The 15,426-nt window shown below is 42.1% G+C and overlaps 1 protein-coding gene across 3 annotated transcripts in view; it reads left to right on the top strand.

Annotated features, from left to right (window-relative positions):
- The window catches only part of CHCHD6 (coiled-coil-helix-coiled-coil-helix domain containing 6), a 114,434-nt gene that overhangs the window by 55,206 nt on the left and 43,802 nt on the right, over positions 1 to 15,426 (top strand). For all 3 annotated transcript variants that reach the window (XM_014946611.1, XM_014946609.1, XM_014946608.1), the window contains one exon: positions 5,127 to 5,197. In XM_014946611.1, the coding sequence (XP_014802097.1) occupies positions 5,127 to 5,197 (71 nt within the window). The remainder of the gene's footprint in view (positions 1 to 5,126; positions 5,198 to 15,426) is intronic.

Here is a 15,426-nt window from a genome sequence, read left to right as displayed (position 1 = left end):
AGGAGAAAATGTGAGTGATCTCTTTTAGCTAAATGCTGGCTGTTACCAACAAACAGGCTGAGCAGGCACTCAAGAGGAGCGAGCTGAGGAGGTGAAGAGATTGCTTCTTGCAGTGTGTCCCGAAATTCCCAAACTCCCTGTTTTGGACCAAAGCTGATAGCAGTGATTGATTGTGTAGGTTGACTTTAACAGAACCAAATGGTCGTCCAGTGAACAGATGGGTTCAGCTCATCTGCCTCTGTACCCGCGGGAGGGGTGCAGGTAAGATGGGGTCATTTTTCAAGTCTGTAAAGAGCCCATTTGCATGAGGCTTCGGAGCAATGAGGATGAGCAGCCTGATTTATGGTGCGTGTGACCCTGCCGCCCGGTGCGGTGTCGGAGCCCGAGTGTTCCCTTGCTTCACATAGGCAGTGCTCTGAGTGAAGGTGGTTCCCCCAGCCCGCACTCACCCACCTTCTTCTGTGGCTTCCAGCCCTTCCTGGCACGGCTGTGTCCAGGGCATGTGCCTGTTCCCCGTCCCCGGGGGCAGGCGACACTTGTGATGCTCTATCGGGGTGGTGGCAGGTCTGATTTCTGGCTTCAGAAGCAGCTGGAAGGAGGAATTTTGAACATCTCCCGGTTGACATTTGATTTGTGAGAAGTAACCACTTTCCTTTCCCCTTCATCTCCCGAATTTGCGGCATTTCCTCACCGTGGTGTTCCTCCTGCCCCAAAGCACTGCCTCTCATGCCCCTTTTGGCTGCAGTGGGGCTTGTGGTGGGGAGGTTTTCTGGGAGCCAGCGAGCAGGGAGGTTGGGAGAAGGATGGAAGCAGCACGTCCATCAGGCACGGGGCAGGTTGTGCCGTCTAATCCCCCTGGCTGTCGTCGGCAGCGTTTGTCAGGGCCTCCGCCAGCCGGCTCCGTTTCCTCAGAGCTATCACTACCCTTCATCTGGGCTGGCAGCGCTTCAACAGCTGTTAATCCTCTTTGTATCTTTTAAGTGCTGTGACCACTGACAAGCTCCTATACTCTGAGGTGTCAAAGTATCTAAGATAGCTGTGGTGATCGTGGTTGGGTTTGTTGTTGTTTTGGTTTGGTTTTTTTTAAATCCAAATACCTTCTGATCTATTGACCCAGATTGAACCTGGTGGAGCAATCTTGTGTCCCGGTGTCAAGCTTTCACTGCTGCTCGATGTTCACAAAGGATTTTGCCTAAAATTTGATTACTTTCTAGTTCCCCGTGCTTGTGTTGCTTGATTTTTCCGTTTTACATGTTACCACAAGTAGTGCATGTTTCACTGAAGTTGTAAGGAATGTGGTTCTAAGTCAATGTGAGAATGAGCTGGCAGAGTTTTCTCTTTATGCTTCAATTACTTTCCCTCCTGAAATAACCCCAAGAACGGAGTCTTCTGCTCTATTGTTTGCTTGCTTTCTTTGCTATATGTTGTGGAAAGGGCCTGGGCAGTGTAGCGAGGTGTAGTAGTGAGTGTTGGGGTTTCTGTGCATGTTTGCAGCCGAGGAGGAATGCTGAATTAAAATTACTCTGAATTTAGCTCCAAGTTTTAAAATTGATTTCCTTCGGAAGAGGAATTTTTAGTCCAAGGGTGTTTTGGAAGGACTGGGGAGCAGGGATATAGCAGCAAATTTGTTGCAGAAAAACAGCAGGGTAAAGGAAAGTGGTTCTGTTGGTCTTTAGGCTCTAGTTATGTATTTTTATAACTCCTTGGTGTTTTTATTATTTGCTACGAACCATCATTTAATAGCAGGGGAAAATCTTTCAAACTAACATTTCTTTGTTTAGTTTGTTTGTCCTCTCTGGAGAGCGCTCTCCCCATATGACAAAGCTCTGATGTTCTGAAGTTGGCTCCCCTAAGGCTCAACTTTATTGAGAGAAGTGAAACATTTTAGGTGGTTCATTCATTCTTTCTGTGTCTCTTGTTATTTGAGCCCTTATGGTGTCCTTTGGTCATGTTTTTAAACTTATTTCTGCAACTAAGACTGCCAGGAGCTTTATTTAATAATAGTTGAGGTCTCATGTTCAACTTTTTCTTTGTGAGCTGCCATTTTATCTCAAGCATCAAATATTGTGAGAGTAAATTAAAAGCAGCGTTGATGTCTTGTAATTTTGCGTCGAATGTTCTCTCTTTTACTGTGCGACTGAATATCGTTTTATGAAGCTGAAGGACTATGGGCAGCTCAGACTTTGTTTCAAGTGCAAATACCACCCCTTGATCCTGGTGAATCGCCCTTGTGCGGGCGGCTCTGCTGAAGTCACAGGAAGGGCATAGGTGCTTCCTGGCTTGGTTCCTCATTTGCAACCTTATTATAAAGTCCTAGATTTTTGTAGGCCATTGGAACGTTATCACCTGCCGCGATGTGATGGGGTAAAACAACTGAAAATGAAGCAGATCTTGCATCTGAAGTCATACAGATGAGGATACTTGGAAAATTATTCTCTGTAAGTAGAAGCCCCAAATCAGAGAACCTGCCGTGACTGTGCCCATGCTGAAAGACCCATCTGTTGTTCATTTAGTCCATGTTTAGAACAAAAGTGAACATGACTTTCCCAGGGTAGGAGAAGGCCTAGAAGACAGGGAAAACCTGTTTAACAAGTCAGCTTGTTGGACGAACTGAGGCTAAAATGGTAAAACTCTGTTTTTCTTACTTGGGGAAGCATTTAAAGGTACTGATTCATAGCGTTGGAAATAGTGCTTCATTGGTTTTTAGGGTTTTTGAGGGGGAGGAGGGAAAAAAAGGCAAAGAGATCTGATCCAAAGGCAAGAGGCCCACATGCAAAGATGTTTCCTTTTCATTTGGAAAACTCAGCAGCTTTCATCTTCAGGTTGAAGGTCTTCCGTGCTCCTCCTTGATCTTCACATCATGCCATGTGCTTTGTGGTTTTTTTGAGGCCAGGTCTCTCCTCCTTTCCCTCACTGAGATTCTTGCCTCTGTTCAGGTTCTCACTTGCCTGCTTTTCATCAGCGTTAGGATCCAGAGCTAGTCCTTGCTGGTTTCTTTCCCAGGTATTTTTGTCCATGTTTGTGGTTGATGTTGTTGAAGATGGGGCTGACCATTGTACTGGGCAGTTGAATCCTCTCACTAATAAACTAGGCGAGGTTGTGCCACAACCACTTTAATCGATGGAGCAACCAGCAAATGAATCTGTTGGCTATTTCTCCTTTCTTTAGGTGGGTTAAATGCCAACCTCATGCTGCGTCTCACGTACAACATATTTGTTCCTGTTTTCCTCTCCCGCTGCTGTTTCACTGCAGAGTGCTGCAGGCTAATAGTATCTGACGGGGCTACTTCCTATTGCCTGAAAAATGTTTAATTTTACTACCTCGCTTTCTCTCTTTCCCACTTTCTCTCATTTTGATCTCTCAAATCCAGTCCCTTTGAGAAATCAGACGGTATGAAATATGAAAATTGCTTGGGTAGTAATTGGAGAAACGGTGAGACTTATGAAGCCCATGGAGATAACGCTTACATCTACTTATTCACATTATTTAATTTTTAATGGCAAATTTAATTAATGAAGCACAGGTCTTGTGGTTTCATGTGTGAATAAGTAACAGCAGGGAGCTGAAAGTCATGAGGTCTGTTTACAGGACAGAGAAAAAGGCTCCATTAAAAGCTGAACTTTTCATTATAGGAAGGAGAAAAATGGGTTTAATAGCAGAGAAGTTTGACCATTATGTAACAAGTAAGTAAATGAAAACATTAATGACAATTTGCTGGCAAAATGCATTTTGAAGTGGTTACTCATCCATGATTTCTCAGTTTAAGTCTGTCTCCTGGGTCAAAGTTTGGAAAAGCAAAGTCTGTTCTGTGGGTTTTTTTGGTATGTGACATAAATTCAGGCACCGGAGATAAAGCGCTTAAATATAGCACCTTGAAGCCTGGGCTCTGAAAACCTGTATAAGCCTTCCAATTAGCTCAGCTTCACACAACTTCAGTGATACAGACAGCTGTTATCCCTCACTTGCAGATGGAAAATGGTGACTTGCCCAAGATTGCACAAGTGGCAGAACCACTAATAGAACTTGAGTTATATCTGTCCTTTCCTTTTTCTAACCACTGAACAATATGTGTCGTCTCATCATGCGCAGGACCACAGCTGCATTTATGGGAAAATAAATGAAGAAGGGCAAGAATAGTATTCTACATAAAATGACCAAATTTGGGGAGAGATGAGATAGCAACTAGACCCAGCCCTAAATGAATAGCTGTCCTCGCTTTCAATACCGTTTTGTCACTTTTTTGATTGATTATTGCATATTTTCTGCCTGCGCCTTTTCAGACTAATGACCTTGCAGATGAGCTTTGAGTGAGGCAATTGCAGCTATTTCAGGGTAAAGTCCAGAGGCTTTGCCTAATGCAAGCTGTATCAGCAGTTCAGTGACACGGGACCTCGCAGTGGAGTCCCTGGGGGTGCACAGCCCTTCCCTTCTGCTGTTTGTGCTTGGGAGGTTTGGAAGTGCAGCCGAGAGGAGGAATCCGGTCTCCATGCTCAGCGCCTGAGCAGTTGGGAACTCAAACTCTTTCTGTGCAGGCTCGGGAGAATTTAATGCAAACCTCTTAAGCCCTGCAGCAAGACACTCCAGACTCTGTTTGGCAGTGCCTTAACTGATACCTGATACGCCTCCCTATGTTGTTAAAAGGGAAACAGGCTGCATAATTTTCTTTTAAAGAATAAGTAACATAAGTAGAAGCACTGAAATGTAAAATGGATTTTCCAGTGCTAGCAGCCAATTTTGATACTTGCACGTCAGTAACTTACAAGATCCTTCACAGCAATTAATGAAAAAAGAGAACAGAACACGACCGAACTCAGAATAAGTTGGTACTGGAAACACCTTGTTTTTGTGGTTACATGGAATAATCAAAGCTGACGGTGGGTTGTTAGCGACCTTTTCCCCCTCTATCCCTTCACAAAGGTGAAGCGTGGAATGGAGGACATGTTGTAGCCTTGATGCATTTTGCTGAAAATAAAATCAACTTTTAAGCATTTTTTTTTGTGTTCTTTGAACTGAATATGCTGTTTGTTGTTGGAAATCGCTATTAATTATAGAAGATAACTTTGTGATGGGGTAAGATCTGAGGCGCCTTTAATTTTTAGAGCTGAGCATTCTTTTCTTTGTTTCAGAACGCAGAGATCTACAAGCTGACATCTGAGCAGTACCAGGAGGCAGCCACCAAAGCAGAGGAGTGGATAAAGTGAGGAACCATTTTTGTTCTTTTCAGCAATTCCAGTTGCATTTCATAATGTTCTGTGTGTAGCCTCTGGATATTCCCCTAAACAGAGGGTGAAGTTACCTCCTGTCAGGTATTTAGGGGGCTGAGGAGCTGTGAGCTTGCATCCTCTCTTTCTGTGCCAAGCTTGACAGAATTTGGTATTAAGTTGTTAGATCCTGCCAGGGAGAATGAGGAAGAAGACACGTAAGAGGAAGAAGACATGTAAGAGAAAGATAAACAGCCTAAATCGCAGCCATGTAAATTTCAATCAAAATAGAGTTATAATTATCATGAATATTTCCTTAGAATGGGTGCAGTGATTTCTCTGACCTTTTTTATTGGCCTTGGCACAATTTAATATTGTCTTTTTACCGTGAGCATGTTTAGTGTCTAAATTCCATTTGTATTTGCCGGTAGTGTTATATAGATTATTGTTCCACATGCACTAACAGCTGTCCAAGAAAAAATATTTTCTATAATTCTTTAATATTAATGAGTCCAAAGCAATTACACTGTCGAGAGCAGCACTCGTATCTCAGTTGGGTAAACAGTTGGCCAACATGCAGTAAACTGGAGTAGCAACATATGTAGTCCAGTTGGGTCCAGTCCAGACTGTATGATACTTAATTGCATAAATAGATAATATAGTAGTCATGAATATGTTAGTGGGGTGTGCAGTATATTGTGCTGTCTTTATTTAAAATCATGTTTGGCTGCCAAAGCATCACATAACCTGTTGTAATTTCACATTTTTGTTTGGACAGTCAAGCAAGAAGTTGCTAAAGAAGCCAAAACAAGGAAGCTAACACATTGCGTGCATGTTCATGCAGTTTTATGTAGTAGAAACCTAAATTCTGTTTTTAAATAAAATTTTAAAAATTCATAGGACATAAAGTTCTGACAGTCTTTGATCAGCTGAATCTTTTCTTGGATTTGTTTCTGCAGATGTGCTATCAGTTGTTGGGAACACATATAGCAATGATTTATCCTTGTGACTTTGTAAAGGAAGAGATTGGGACCTTGGGTGATGTTCTTTACTTGCTATTGCAGACCATAACTAACCTATTTTTTTTATAGCAGTCTTAAGTTTGTTTTCTGAGGTTTCGGTTTCATTTGGTCTCTTCTCTTTCTTGTGGAGATGAAGACTGGTATTGTAGGAAACTCTGGTAACGCAACTATTTCTCATAAAGGTTACTGACTGAGACCAACACAAAAGCTAATGACTTCTTTCCTTCAAGATTGAGAAAATGTGTTTATGTTCCTTCCCCTTTTCTTTGAGCCCTCATTATCTGCCGGTCCCTGGCTTCTGGCGTTATTGTGCAATGCCCTTCTATTTGAAGGCCACATGAACTTGAGCCATCATGAAGGGACAGATGCCTTAAGCTGTCTTCCTTGCAGCCAAAAGAGACACCTGTCCTAAAGTGAATTTTGTGTGACAAGACAACGTGGCTGGGGGATGCCTTGAGAAGGGACAAGCTATGTGGCCCTAGTGGAAGTTGGGGAGAAGGTGAACAACACACTTTCTATTTCCTTACAGTAGGAATACCCATCAATAGCCAGCATGGCATCGAGCTGTGTGTTGGAGTGCACGAGCTGGGATTGATAGTGCCCTTTGATAATTGTACATGTGGGAAGAATCATTGCTTTGCCCCATCAGCCTGCAGCGCAGGCGTCTCTTACAGCAGTATGCAGTGATCCCTCTTGGGATTGTTGTCCGGTGTACAACGTGCTGTACAAACACTCTTAAGAGTGCACAGGCCTCATGTGTGGGTCATGATGAGGCTGGGGCCAGGGTCAGGGAAATCTCCTTCGTGCATTGGCATTCATGTTTAATTGGTAGGACTTGAAGTTTGGTGTTGTGAGGTCCCCTTGCTAGGTGTCGGACATTCAAGTCTTGCTACAGCCTGTTTATGGTAATAAATTGCAAGATCCTGTGACTTCAGTGGAAAGAATAGTTTGCTTGTCCTGTTCTGCACTTTCATGTTAGACATACAAGCACAGTAAGTGCTAAGTCAGGTAAGACTGATTTATGCAGATCTAGTAACTTGGTTAACAGGAATAAACTGACGCTCCAGCAGAATTACATGAACTGGAATATAGCCAAAGTAGGAATGAAGCGCGGGTCTGCCTGTTTCCAGGGCTGGACTATGACAGCTCCTGTAACAAAGGGAAACCAGGAGTGGCATTTTCTCCATCTGCAGAGGAGAGGGCATCTCCTTCCCGTAGTGGCTCTTCCCGAGCTTCTGTTATCCCTGTTCCACTGTGGACTCTTGGACTGGCCCTTGGCCCTTGCCTTGTGAGACCAATCTATCGTGTATTTGTTGTCTTCAGCCACTGTGTATCAGCACAGCTGGTGGAGGACGAGGGATTGGAGCTGGGGCTGTTTCCACAGTGAGTGCCCTGTTTTTCGGGGTGCGTGTTGAAGCAAAGATAAGAAGTATCTGAAACAAAAAAAACCCAGTGTTTTCTTGGCATTTATTGACTTTTATAATTCCGTTATCAACACCTACAGCTCTGCACAAGTGATCAAGTGTTCCATGGACTATTTCCTCTCCTTAGTGATTATCAAGTGTTGCAGGATTTAGGAATATTGTATAAGCTTTCCACCAGTGACTCTTCACAGCATGCCTATGAGGTAGGCAGGGAAACCTTCCTATCTCCCTTTGTATAGAAACAGAAGTAAAGTACTTAATGCTGAGCTTCGTATTAAATCACCGACACAGTCATTGGCTCTTGGTTTCTACTTCAAGGTAGGATGATAGGCTTGACGCCTGCATGGCCTGATTTGTGCAGTGGACTTTGTTCCTCATTTCTTCACCTGAACCCAGCTTGCTTCTGTCTCTGCATTCCTGCTGCCACAGTGTCTCCTTCTTCTTTGTTCTGGGCTCCATCCAACCTGTCTCTTTCTCCCAGGAAGAAGATCCTAGCAACAAGAAACCACTGAGCACAGCTTTCAGCACCTTAAGCAACTTGCCCTTGTTGCTTACATGCCGTGGTGAATTGGACAGTTGCCACGGACATATTGTCTCAGTGATGTTATTATAATTGGCGCTTTATTATTTTTCTCTTTTGTTAACCAGCAGAATTAAAGTCTGGGGACCTAGAACTTTTTTTCCCCCTTCCTTCCCTGTTTAGCAAACTGTGCACATCAGTAACTACCCACAAAGGAAGCAGCGTGTAAATAAAAAGCCAGTGCTCCCCGCCCTTCACTTCGTTCCACATCCTTTTCTCAGTGTTCATAGAGCCATGACTCAGACTGGGTTTAGAGAAGACAACTTGCTAATCCCCTCCCCGCTACAGAGAATAAAATGGCATTTCATTCCAAGCTCTATTAATGCGCTCGCTCCGGGGATAAAGCAGCACTCCCAAAAGGCAGTGGCCAAATTTTTTTTCTGTTGCGTTGTCTTTGTCTTCTTTTGAGTGTTACATTTAGATTAGCTTCTGAGGATTAAATGTTATTACAGTCCCTGAATCTGTTAAGGGGAAGGAAAAAAACATCAGTAAAGAGGTTATGGCTTAGTGCAGACACTCCAGATTTATCCTCAAAATGCTGTTTTTTTAAAAAAAATTTGATTTATTTTCTTTTGTGAAGGTTGTCTTATCACGTTTTTATTTTATTTTTGTAGTGGTTAAATTTGGATGCAAGAATTGGTATGGGTGGGGGTGTGCCTCTCTCTAAAAGGTAAAGCTGCAGGAGTGGGGTGAGGGGATTAGGAAGCTGTTAAAAGATAAAATTGTTCTGAAGCTGAGTTTCCCTCTGAGATCTCCTTATAGTTTGCAGAACTGTTTCTGAAGCTGCTTACTGATGGCTGTGTTGCTTGGCGTGTTGCGCTGAGAGGGCTGCATCTGCTTTGTGCTGTTATCAAGGAGGGCATAAAGAACGTTGGTATCTTATCCTGATAGAGATCAGCCTTGAATCCAAGGCAGCTTTCCAATGGAGAAACTGCCAAAGAGATTTACTCCATGTGGGACTTAGTATCTAAGAGTTCCATTTAATGGTCCTAAGATCTTTAAACTTAATGGACATGAGTATTTAAGGTGATTACGTTAGAGAAACTGGCAAGTATTAAGTATCCTCCTGGGCTGAAGGTGGAGTAGAGAACCACACTGACTCAGAAGGGGTAGGGGGAGAAAGTTCAGCGACGGACTGTCTGCTGGGAACCCGGAATTTATGGCTTGCTTTCAGTACTCATGGAAATGAAAGTTTCTTTGAATACCACAAGATTTTATGAGGCTGATGGCCCCTCAGTTAAAATGGCAGCACGAACTGGAACCTAGAGGAGCTGCCTTTTTTTGTTTTCTTCTTTTTTTTTTTATTGTTCTTGTTTGTGTAGATCTGGAAAGTTTATAAGATAGTTATGTGGTAATACTTGATGTTAATCATGAAATCGACTACGAGGCCTTGGGTATTTCAACAGAGGGCTGTGCCCAGGAGTCAAGATCTGAAATAGTTATTATATGGACAGTCATGAAGCCCAAGGAGAAGAGGGTAAAGACATCATAGTTTTCAAACAAAATTGCTCTGGGATTTCTCCTATCATTAGATTAGATAAATGATTAATTCAGTGTTGAAATTAAGAGCCTCTGCAATTGGGATTTAAGAGTTTTCAGGAATAAAAGACTGATTACTGCTGGGAGCTCATCCCCAGCCTTATCTCAATATAGTGCTTTTGTACCCTGCAGTGATGATACCTTTACCAAAAAAAATGGTTTGGCTCCATCCCAGTCCTGTTCTCCCCTCAGTGCTTGGTTTGTGTTAGGTGTTCCTACTTCTGTCTGCTCTGACTCTGTTTCATGTAATCTTTAAATAAAGAGATTAGTCAAAGCTTTGCTGTTTTTCACTTTTGTAAAGTTGCTCTTAGTAGGAAATTGGAATATTGCTATTAAGAGACTATAAGTCATGAGTTTCCCCAAATTTATTTCAAAAGAGGATAAAAGAGTAGATGGGTCATTTTTGACTTTGTGTCATTTTGCATGGTATGAATTTTACTAAAAGAAAAACTTTCTAATCATTTTCAGTTCCGCTTCACAAAGATTTTCTGTCATTTACATTAATGTAACATTAATAAACGTTTTATTTACAATTCTGGAAGGCCCCTTGTTAAGCAACTGTTTGTACCAGTACGTTGATTTCCAAGCAAGGTATGTTCCCTGCTACTTTTGGAATGTGGTATGTGATAATAGAAGTTAAATGTGTAACAGATTTGCGTAAATGTTCCAGTTGGGTCAGATTATTCTTTTTTGAACCAAATTTTAAATCTTGAAAATTTATTAGATTGTATACTTTATCCAATCTGCCCAATCTTCTTTCTCAAGTTCAGTTTTTGGGGATTACTAAAATCCCAATTCTAAATAAGACTTTCCTTTTGCCCGGGTAGTAAAATGATGTTCTAATCTAGTGTTCACAGTATCGTCTTTCCTCTCATGCACATTGAGGGACAACTAATAAATCAGTCCAATGAACTGAGATTGCAGTTCTGTTAGTGCTGAAAAAGTGGTGTAAAATATTAATATATCTTTTCAAAATTGCAAGAGCATTTCTTCAAAGGTACATTGGTAGAACTTGGGAATTTATAAAATAAGATCTGAATAGCAAAGGCTGGAATAGCAAAGGAAGAGGTGCCAAAGACTCCATGTAGTCTATTAGGGATGTTTCTATTGCTATCGATTTTTACATGGAAAGCACTTGTATTCTGTAGTAATGTTGCCATTATAAAACCCTTAGATCAGGGTTTGTTGGCAGGCCAAATCCAGATTGTTTTCAAAAGCATGGATATTTGTGCAGCTGTTAAAACAAACCTCAGAAATACTTTGTGCATCAGGGTATGTGAAATATTTCAGTTCAAAGCTCTTTATCACAGAGCAGGCAGTGAAAATAGAAACAGATCTCTGTCCTCAGGTTGGGAATTACATATTCCACTCTGTACTGTGGCGGAAGCAAGGCTTCTCCAGGTTTCCTGGTATTTTATTGTGTATTTGTATGTAGTGACAAGTCCACACCAAAGTGTAGAACTTCTTGTGCCTTGGTCCCCGCCTTGTCTTGAATTGGGAAAGTTATCATGAATATTAATTAATGACCCAGCTCAGCTTATTCACGCTGTTTTTCTGCCTCTGTCTTCCCACGTGTGTGTTGTGTAGTGTGCTGATGGTAGTGCCATGGGACTGATTTGTAGAGGACTGAGGTTAAAGTTGTCTGGGGAAGCTGTCCAAAAAGAATGGTGAATTAAAGATGTCAGAAGCAATAATGCCTGAGAAACCACTTCGTACCAGTGAATTAATGACTTGTTTGCTAATTAGCAGCCTAAGGCAAAGTTGAGGTAACACTCCTAACAATCTGGTCATTAATTCAGTAACAACTGATTTCAAGGGCAATGTTGCTATTTTGAACAGTAATTGTATTCCTGGTTCTGGATTATGTGTGCTGTGCAAAATGTCTTTACTTACTGTTGAGTCAGAGTCTCCTCCTGGAGTTATGGAGAGATGATAGGAGAGACCAAAGGCAAGTACCAGTGGGGGAAATGTAAGGAGAGGAATAGTTTGTTCTGTAGATCAGAGCTTCTGTATCTCCATCTTCTGAAAAAATAAGGACTGTGGCAGGATGGCTGTGGATGCCTCCCATCATGGTGACCATCTGCACAGAGGAAGTTGGTGGTGTTTGGTGTTGTTGGCTGAGAGATTGAGATCCTTTCCTCCCTTACAAAGGGAAAGAAAAATAATCTCTGCCATCAGACCAGGCTTTGATGACTTATTTTATTATATTTTTACTTATTTGGTGTGATTTTGATAATTCATGAAGTTACTCTGATAAAAGAGGTTTCTAGGCTATGGGATCCTGTTCAGCTTTTGGAGTCTCAAGATCAGGTGGTCCTCAGTGTACTGTGAGAGGACCTTGCTGGGGTTGGTTCTACCTTCCTATCCTTTTCCTTTTTAGTCCCAAAGTGTCTCTTGCCTGCCTGTCTGGGACATACATGTACCACATCAACCACAATCATAACAGTTTGGCCCAAAAAAGTGGCATTTGGAAGACAGGAGCACTTGCTTTTTCAGGGATGATTATTGTTTCTTTGGAGAGAACTTCTCAGCTTTGTGTGACTGCAAATGCCACTAACAGCACGATGGAGCAGCCTCAAGTAGGCGTGGGTCTTGTTAACTCACCCGAGACATTTCATATGCTCTTCTCCAAAATTAAAACCATGTTATCTTAGTTATTTTCTATAAGGATTTTTTCAATTCTCTTAGAACTTCTTGAAATAATAATATTTATGTTAAAACAAAAAATAAAAAAAAGATCCCATCCCCCCATAAAACCAGACTTCAAGGCTTTGTATTGTTCTTTGAAAGCACCATTATTGACATTCTCTGGGGGATGCTTAGTTGGGGATCTTGCTGAGTCAGAACCCAGCAAATTGCACAGGTGAAAGAGGGCACTGGTTTTGAAGATTACAGCATGTGGGCAGAAGCGAGGGTATTTCTTTAATAAGGTGAATGTTTAGCTTCGGGTCCCACCTGAACTTTAATGCCGGCAGCTTCATTCTCCTCTCAAAATTTGTTTCTGCATCTTTAGCAGGATATGCCACTCTGTCAGTGCAGAATGTACTAATGGACTCATGTTTTCGTCCGTCACTGATACCCCTTTGTGTAGTCTAGTGTAAACTGTAGGGACCTAATACAGTGCTTAATAGCATTTTAGAAAAGTAACTGCTGTTCAAATGAGTGGTCAGGGTTTTCTTTTAAAAAGAACATTTTGTTAGCAGTCTGACATCATTACGAGATCATCTCACATAGGAAAAATTTACCGAACCTGTCTGTCCCTCATGTCTTATGGCTATATGAAATCATCATAATCACATCTTCAATTACTTTCTTTAGAATACTTTTTGGGGAGGAGTTTAATAGACCAACGAAGAATACGGTCCCGGCATTCTCCCAGCAGGCAGTTTCCCAGCTAACTCCCAGACATTATAGCACTATCACAACCCATATATATTCTTAGGGCCAGGGCTGCATATGTTCTGTAAGATGCATGCATCTCCTTCCTGACCTGAGCTCTTAACTAGTTTTCAGATGATGTTTTCTATCTGAAGAAAGAAAATCCCTATTCGGGTCACTTGTTGGGCGGTGTGTTGTTTTCAGATTCAGTTATTGCTTGCTATATTGCTTTTCTGCCTTGTGGGAGCTGAGCCAGCTTCCTTTCTGATTCAGAGAACTCCTTCCAGCAACAAGATTCTGACTCATTCCTGCTTGGCTTCCAGAGACCATTTTGCAGCTAACTTTAGGCTCTTCATCTTTGCTAGTCAACTTTTAGTAGGTTGGCATCTTTGGAAAAAATGGTGCATGGCTTTGTGGGCAGGAGATCTAGTTCTGTTAACTTCTGTATCTCTTGGCAAGTGAAGGAAGAGGCAGTAGTTTTCCTTTCATCTTCCAAACTGGCAGTTTCTCATAACTCAGTATTCTACCATCATAATCAGTAAAGAATTTACATCCAAATGTACTTGGAATTATCCACTTGTGGGGAAAAGTCTCTCATTATTCCAAACCACTTGCCATCTGCCATGCAGAATGCTAATAGGGATGATTAGTTAGTGCGTTTGCAGGTTCAGTAGGATAGGCTTCATTTAATTTTGTACGGTTTTGTACAGCTTTTTGCATATTGCTGCCCTCCTCCTTCTCCCCCAAAGACCCACAGCCCACCGCCAAAACCCCAGCGCTTGCAGCTTATGGGGTGCTGTGGAAGCCAGTTAAATTTGGTTGAAACTGCACTTGGCAAAGCACGATGAAGTATAAATTGAACTCTTTCAGGCTGACCCATTGGTGAAATGGGAGATGACTGCTTGTGTGTGAGGATAAACCGTGAAGGAGGACAGGAGAGTTTGTGATGTCAGAATAAGTAAGAGAGAGAGCTGGAACCAGCATTGGATTGGGTCACACAATCTCTTTGCACCAATTTCATCACTGAAATAGAGAGATTGTTGTTGGATGTCTAAAATTAGAGGTTGTTACAGAAAACTGCTAAATGTAAGTTATTTTCCACTTCAATCTGTATGTTTTAGAGTTTGGGTTTTTGGTTTTTTTTTTGTTTGATGAAGAAAATGCGGTCGGGTCAGGCTGTTTTCACTGAATGCAGTAGTGACACAAGTTGCTGCCACTTGAGATTTGGACATTCATGTTAAGTTTTGTTCTCAGTGATAGAATCTAGTTACTTAAACGGGAGAAGATTTCAGAACAGCTTTTGTGTGTCTGTGACTGGAAGGAAGGGTGGTGTCTGACCTGGAAAGGACAAGGATGCATCGAGTCCACCGAATCGCAGTGGGGTGTTGCGTGGCAGCTTCAAACAAGCTGTGTCAAAAGAGGAGTGGAGATTGGGAAGTACTTGAGTGACAAATTTGTAGGAACTGCAGAGTCACCCAGAAAGTTGTGGTACTTTATAAATATGCACTCTTTAAGCACGTCCATGGACAAGGTAGGGAAGAAGAGAATCGGGTGACTTATCGAAATGCAGCTGTCAAGGGGGAGAAGGAGAGAGGGGAAGTCCTGCAGCTGTGCAGTAGTGTGCTGCAGACAGCGTGACAAGGCGTAGGAGAAGGGTTTAGAAAGACAGAGATACAGCTGCTTCAGCTGAAATTTGGAGGTAGTGCCCCTGTTCTCACGAAAGTTGTCATGAGGTTTCACCTTCTCTTTCAGTCTGACTCCCCTTGCTCCACGCACTATATTGCTTCTGCAAGCCTTGTATTCCATCCAGTGCAGTGGCGAAGCCTGATGAGCAGTGTTTTGAATACATGAGGCTGATCAGAAATATTTCCTTCCTGATCACATTAGTTTATCCTCATGAGGCATGCAGTTTGTTTACACTGTGCTAGGTTATGTAGCTTAAATATTACTGAATTTTTAGTAGACATTTGGATAATCTATTGAGCTTCTTCCATCTCTTATTTCTCTTGCCAAACAGCTGCAACATGACTCTTCCCTCTTTCATTTGAGCCACGTTATCAAACTGACATGCAGGATCAGGGAATCCCATAGGTTGTGGTGAGGCCATAGTGTGTGCGTTGTGATAGTGCAGCATCCTGCAGCCTGTGCTGAAAGTTACCTTTCCTGGCTGTTTGCTCTGTGCTGATGAGTTTGTTATATGCGAATGAAATGCTTCAATTGTGTTTAATTTTCTGCTGTAAATGTCAAGGATGCAATAATGAGAGAGGATGGAACCTTTCTAT

The sequence above is a fragment of the Calidris pugnax genome, unplaced genomic scaffold (assembly GCF_001431845.1).
Source record: "Calidris pugnax isolate Ruff unplaced genomic scaffold, ASM143184v1 scaffold81, whole genome shotgun sequence".
Lineage (NCBI taxonomy): Eukaryota > Metazoa > Chordata > Aves > Charadriiformes > Scolopacidae > Calidris > Calidris pugnax.
The sequence above is the reverse complement of the archived record's forward strand: the minus strand, read 5'-3'. Positions and strand labels throughout refer to the sequence as shown.